Below are 4,855 nucleotides of genomic sequence, written 5' to 3'. Positions count from 1 at the left end.
CTGCCGGGGGCTGCCCGGGGCGCAGGTGGGCCGGCCGGGCGGGCGGGCTCCGTGCCCCGCGCTACCGCGGCTCGGTCGGGCTTGCTCCGGGGCAGGCGACGCTGGACCCGGGAGCAGGACCAGGCACTTCGTGCGGGCCTCCCCTCGGACACGGCTCCTCTGGTCCCCAGGCGCTTTCTGCCCCCTGGAATCGGGGGAGGGGGCACCACACAGAAAGGGGGCCCGAAAATGATAACTTCTTAATCATTATCATGTCTGGAAAAGGGGGCACCACTGCTGAAAGTTGGCCCCGGGCTGCCAGGAGACTAGGTCGGGGCTGGGTGGAAATCTCGGGGACGGCCTGGGGTTGGGGCCTTCCAGAAGGGGATAAGAGGGCAAAGGAGCTTCCGGGTGCTCTCCGTGGCTGCAGAGCGTGGGGCTGCCTCGGGTAGCGCCATCCAACCCCTCTGAAGTTTAAAAGCAAAGCTATCAATTAAAGGAAAATGGTGGGAGTGAGGGGTACGGCCTCCAAATCAGAACTTCCTCCACCTTCAGTGGTAGAGGGCACAAGCAGGAGAGGAATGACAAGGTGAGCAGAAACCCTGGTCAAACTCAGTCCAGTCTTCCTTTCAGACTCCACTCCCTGCCACTGGGAGACAGGAGATGGAGCAAGATGGACCGAGGGTCTGACCCCATCAATGGCTGTTCTTATGTAACCTTCTCCTTCCACCTGGCCAGAAATCAGTTGTGGCTGTCCTCTATTGTACACTTCCCCAGGTGGAAGAAAGAGAATATACTTGCTAATATACCCAATGACTGTTCTGTCTCTTTTCAGAAAATGAAACACAGTGTGTCCTCCCTCCGTCATCAGAATTTCCTGAAGGGTTTTTTACTCGACAGGAGAGAGAGGATGGAGGAATCGTTATCTATTTCATAATTGTACTGTACATGTTCGTGGCGGTATCCATCGTATGTGACAGTTACTTCCTACCTTCCCTCGAGATCATCAGTGAATGTAAGTCCCCATAATCTTCTGTAATATTGAACAGCTGTTGTTAGGAAAGATCTCTTTGAAAAACTTCACAACGCAGTGGTTATTCAGAAATTACTGGAGAAAGTGCAAAGTTTGTTTAGATTACTTGAGATGTACAAGGAAAGCCGATTTAAGGTTGGTAACAGGATCTGATGCACTCTCTAAATGCCATTATCTTGGGGGCATAGCCAAGCATATTCAATCAGTGGTATTCCTGTTGTATAAGCCGTGTTGACAAATGGGAGAGGGTTCAGGGAACCACAAGAGTGCTTAAAAGATAGGAAAACATGCCTTATATAACGAAAGATACTAGGAGTTTCATCTATTTAGGTTCCCAAAGACAGGTTAAGTGGTGGCGTGTACTCAGTGTGTAATTGCCTATAAAGCGGGAAAGACATCTGGTCAGAGGATTTGTCTGTCTAGCAGACAGAAGTATAATGAAAGCCAAAGGATGGAAGCTGAAGCTTGACAAATTCAGCCTTGAAATAGAGCATGAGTTATTAACAGTGACAGTAACCAACCTGTAGGAACAACTAACCCTGGGTGATTGTAAACTTGCTAATCACTGGACACTTCTAAATAGAGAACAGATTTTAAGAGATTCTAGTCCCATGCCTGTGTTATGCAGCAGGTCATACCAAACAATCACAATGGTTTATTAGGTCTTCTCATTTGTGAAGCACCCAATATACATTAAAGCAACTGCCAGGGGAGCAGAGTGCCTACTTTATACATGTATACACACAGCCACACATGCTCTAAGGTGATGGATGCATTAAGAAATACCTAACATTTAAATGGCAGGGGAAGAAAAGGTCTTAACTTGCTAAACTGCTAAAAATAATCGGTAAATTTTATTTGGGAGCAGCAGGATACTGGTTAAAAAAAAAAATTTGCTTTCTTCTATACCAACACTTGGGGGGGGAAAACAAAACGTGTGCATATACACTAGGGTAGACTTAGTCTTATTCTTTCCTTTATCCCAAATACAATATAGTATTGAAGAATAAACAAAAAGAAACAAAATTCAAATTCCAAATCTTAGTTATTTAAAGATGCTTCCCTGTATTTCAGAGAATGCTGAGGGTGTCTTAAATTTAACTAGGACTCACAGTACAGCTGCAAATATTCTAGAAATGGCTTTAAAGAGAGAGAGAGAGAGAGAAGGTAATAGCATAACAAAAACAGCAAAGGGAGGCACGAACTGTAGTGCAAACTAGCAACCCGAGTATGCACCTAGGAACCTCAGTGGCTTTGCATAGCTCATGCTGAAGTCCATGATATCACGTACACTACAATATTCTCCATTTAATTTGTATTGTACCTTCCTTCATTCATTGCACCGATACCTGTGAACACTTAAGAGCCTTACTCATTGGCAGGAAAAAAAAAAAAAAAAAGGGGAACTTAAGATGTCAAAGATAGTAAAATTACAAAAATGTTTTGTTTTTGTATTACTGGGTTTTTTAATAAACTAAGAAAATTAATTTAAAAATGGACTGGTGGAAAGACTGCAAAACAGTAACTGATAACTGCTTATTGCACTCCAGTTAACATTAGCAAGAAAGGAATATCTCAATTTACTGCTTTTTAAGCAGACACCTCTCCCACGCTTGCTTATGTTGGAAAAAGTTTTTTGATGGAGAAAGAAACTGACTTGCTCCAGTGAATGTTTCCAGACAGAACTCTTCATTCAAAGATTAATAGCAAGAGCATCTTCACTGCTGTGAATGGAATTACTTATCAACTTCAGTAGACTTAACTGGACTTCCCATGATTCTAACCACCTTGGGCTTTCCTTCCCAGCTCTCGTGGTCATAAATATGTAAAATAAATGTACCGCACTGCTGTTTCAGATGTCAGTTTATGACTGCAGAAAAAAAGAAGTCTTAAGCTGGCCCTCAAATATTTTAGCATGAAATGTGTGTCTTTTTTGGGTCCCCCTTTACCCACTTGTACAAGGCGTAAAGGATGGGCTAAGCCATACAATATGCTTTTAGGATAAGCATGCCTACTAATTGTAAGTTCTTGATCCTGGAAACATTTTGTAGGATCAGATCTCAAATTCTTCTACAACCTCGGGCACTTTCTATTATTTCAGGCATAAACACATTTCAGTCACCATCACAAATAAAATACTAAAGTACTGAAAGCTAATAATACATTGAAAAAAATTCTGGCCCTTTAGTGGCTTATTTTAGTCTTACTGATTAATTCAAAGGTCCCAAAATAGCTTTTATAACTTGTTCTTTAACTAAGTCATTTCTTTAATTCCGTGTTGTTGCAGTTCAAGGGCAAAGGCAGTGCCCACGTCTCCTCCTGCTTGTACTTATGACATGATTGTAAGACAGGGATCAGCAACATTTTTGGCCGCAGTGGCAAAAAACACTCCAGCCTCAACCCACACCTCAACTTAAGTGTGCCAGGAACAGACAACAGGGGAGCCACAAGGAGCCTGATCCTCATTGCTGGCAGTGGATGCACCCCCTTCCCTGCCATGTGCCCAGAGGCACATGTCCAGCTGCCACCAGCCACAGAACCCAGGCTGCTTGCAGCAGGTGGCGGGCAGGCTGCAGACAGCTGCAACAGGATCCAGAGACCTGGCCCAGCTCCGTGAATGGTAGTGGCTGCATGCACACCTCAGGGCACAGTGGGGAAGGGGCCAAGACAGCACAAGCCCCACCCCTCCCCCGTTGTTTGCTCAGAGGCACCTGTGCACCCACCAACACCATGGAGCCAAGCCAGGGCTCTGCAGACCTCCATAGTGGTTTGCAACCTGCCACAGCCAACCTGGGCTCTGGACAAGCCCCTGCCACCCATCAGAGCCTGGGCTGCTCACAGCAGGCAGGCTACAAGCTGCTGCACCAAGTTACTGACTATGGGTTTATGTGCACCTCTAGGCAGATGCCTGGGAAGGGGCCGTGGTCGCACTGTCCTATCTCCTTCCTATGTGTACCCCAAGGCATGCATGTAGTCACCACTGGCTATGGAACCAAGCCAGGGCTCCAGCCCCCAGTGCACCAGCTGCAGCTTCCCAGCTGCCTGTCTCAGAGCCCAGGTTGCTGGCAACGGGGGCTTGCAGCCTCCCTGCTACCTGCTGTGAGCAGCCCAGGCTCCGTGGCTGGTAGCAACTGCTCAGGGCCTAGGCTGGCTGTGGTGTGCTGACCAAAACAGCCTCATATGCCACGCTCTGGCACACGTGCCGGGGTTGTCAATCTATTATAAGATACCCTGGCGGTGTTGCTTGTAGTCATGGGTTAGGTTTAAAGTGATGATTTGGGGGATTCCTTCTCTCCCTACAAATACAATGGACTGGACCTCAAATGGCCCAGGAAGCCCCTTCCACTCCCACGTTCTATTAAGTAATGTAAAGAACAGAATTTTGTTTCTAATACACAAACAAATAATTTATAAGGATGTTAAACGGTTCTGCTTTTAACAAGGTTTCTTCATATTTCTTTTCACAGCCCTTGGCCTCTCTCAGGATGTTGCGGGAGCAACTTTTATGGCAGCTGGTAGCTCTGCTCCTGAATTAGTCACTGCTTTTTTAGGTAAGAAAACTGACTGGTCAGAATATATCATTCACTCCCTTAAAACCCCCAAAAAGTGGCAATTAGGTTAAGTGCTACTTTGTTTGCAGGAGTGTTTGTGACAAAGGGAGATATTGGAGTGAGCACCATCCTTGGATCAGCAATCTATAACCTTCTTGGTATTTGTGCAGCTTGTGGACTGTTATCTAGTATGGTACGTATCAATTTGGATCATTACTGTTAAAACTACATAACTGTCTTTCTATGGTTTATTGACAAAAGCCACAAAACAAATTTTGTATGACAACTGTCA

At 45.6% G+C, this 4,855-nt stretch overlaps 1 protein-coding gene across 1 annotated transcript in view; it reads left to right on the top strand.

The window, feature by feature from the left end:
* Positions 1-817: 817 nt before the first annotated feature.
* SLC24A5 (solute carrier family 24 member 5) overlaps positions 818-4,855 on the top strand; it is a 16,184-nt gene continuing 12,146 nt past the window's right edge. The window contains exons 1-3 of the mRNA XM_019504193.1: positions 818-994; positions 4,480-4,563; positions 4,653-4,756. Coding sequence (XP_019359738.1) covers positions 928-994; positions 4,480-4,563; positions 4,653-4,756 — 255 coding nt within the window. The 5' untranslated portion in view covers positions 818-927. The remainder of the gene's footprint in view (positions 995-4,479; positions 4,564-4,652; positions 4,757-4,855) is intronic.

Source organism: Gavialis gangeticus, unplaced genomic scaffold (genome assembly GCF_001723915.1).
Source record: "Gavialis gangeticus isolate Ggan-Ray unplaced genomic scaffold, GavGan_comp1, whole genome shotgun sequence".
NCBI classification, from domain to species: Eukaryota; Metazoa; Chordata; order Crocodylia; family Gavialidae; genus Gavialis; species Gavialis gangeticus.
Note: the sequence above shows the minus strand (reverse complement) of the source record. Positions and strands in the feature narration are given on the sequence as shown.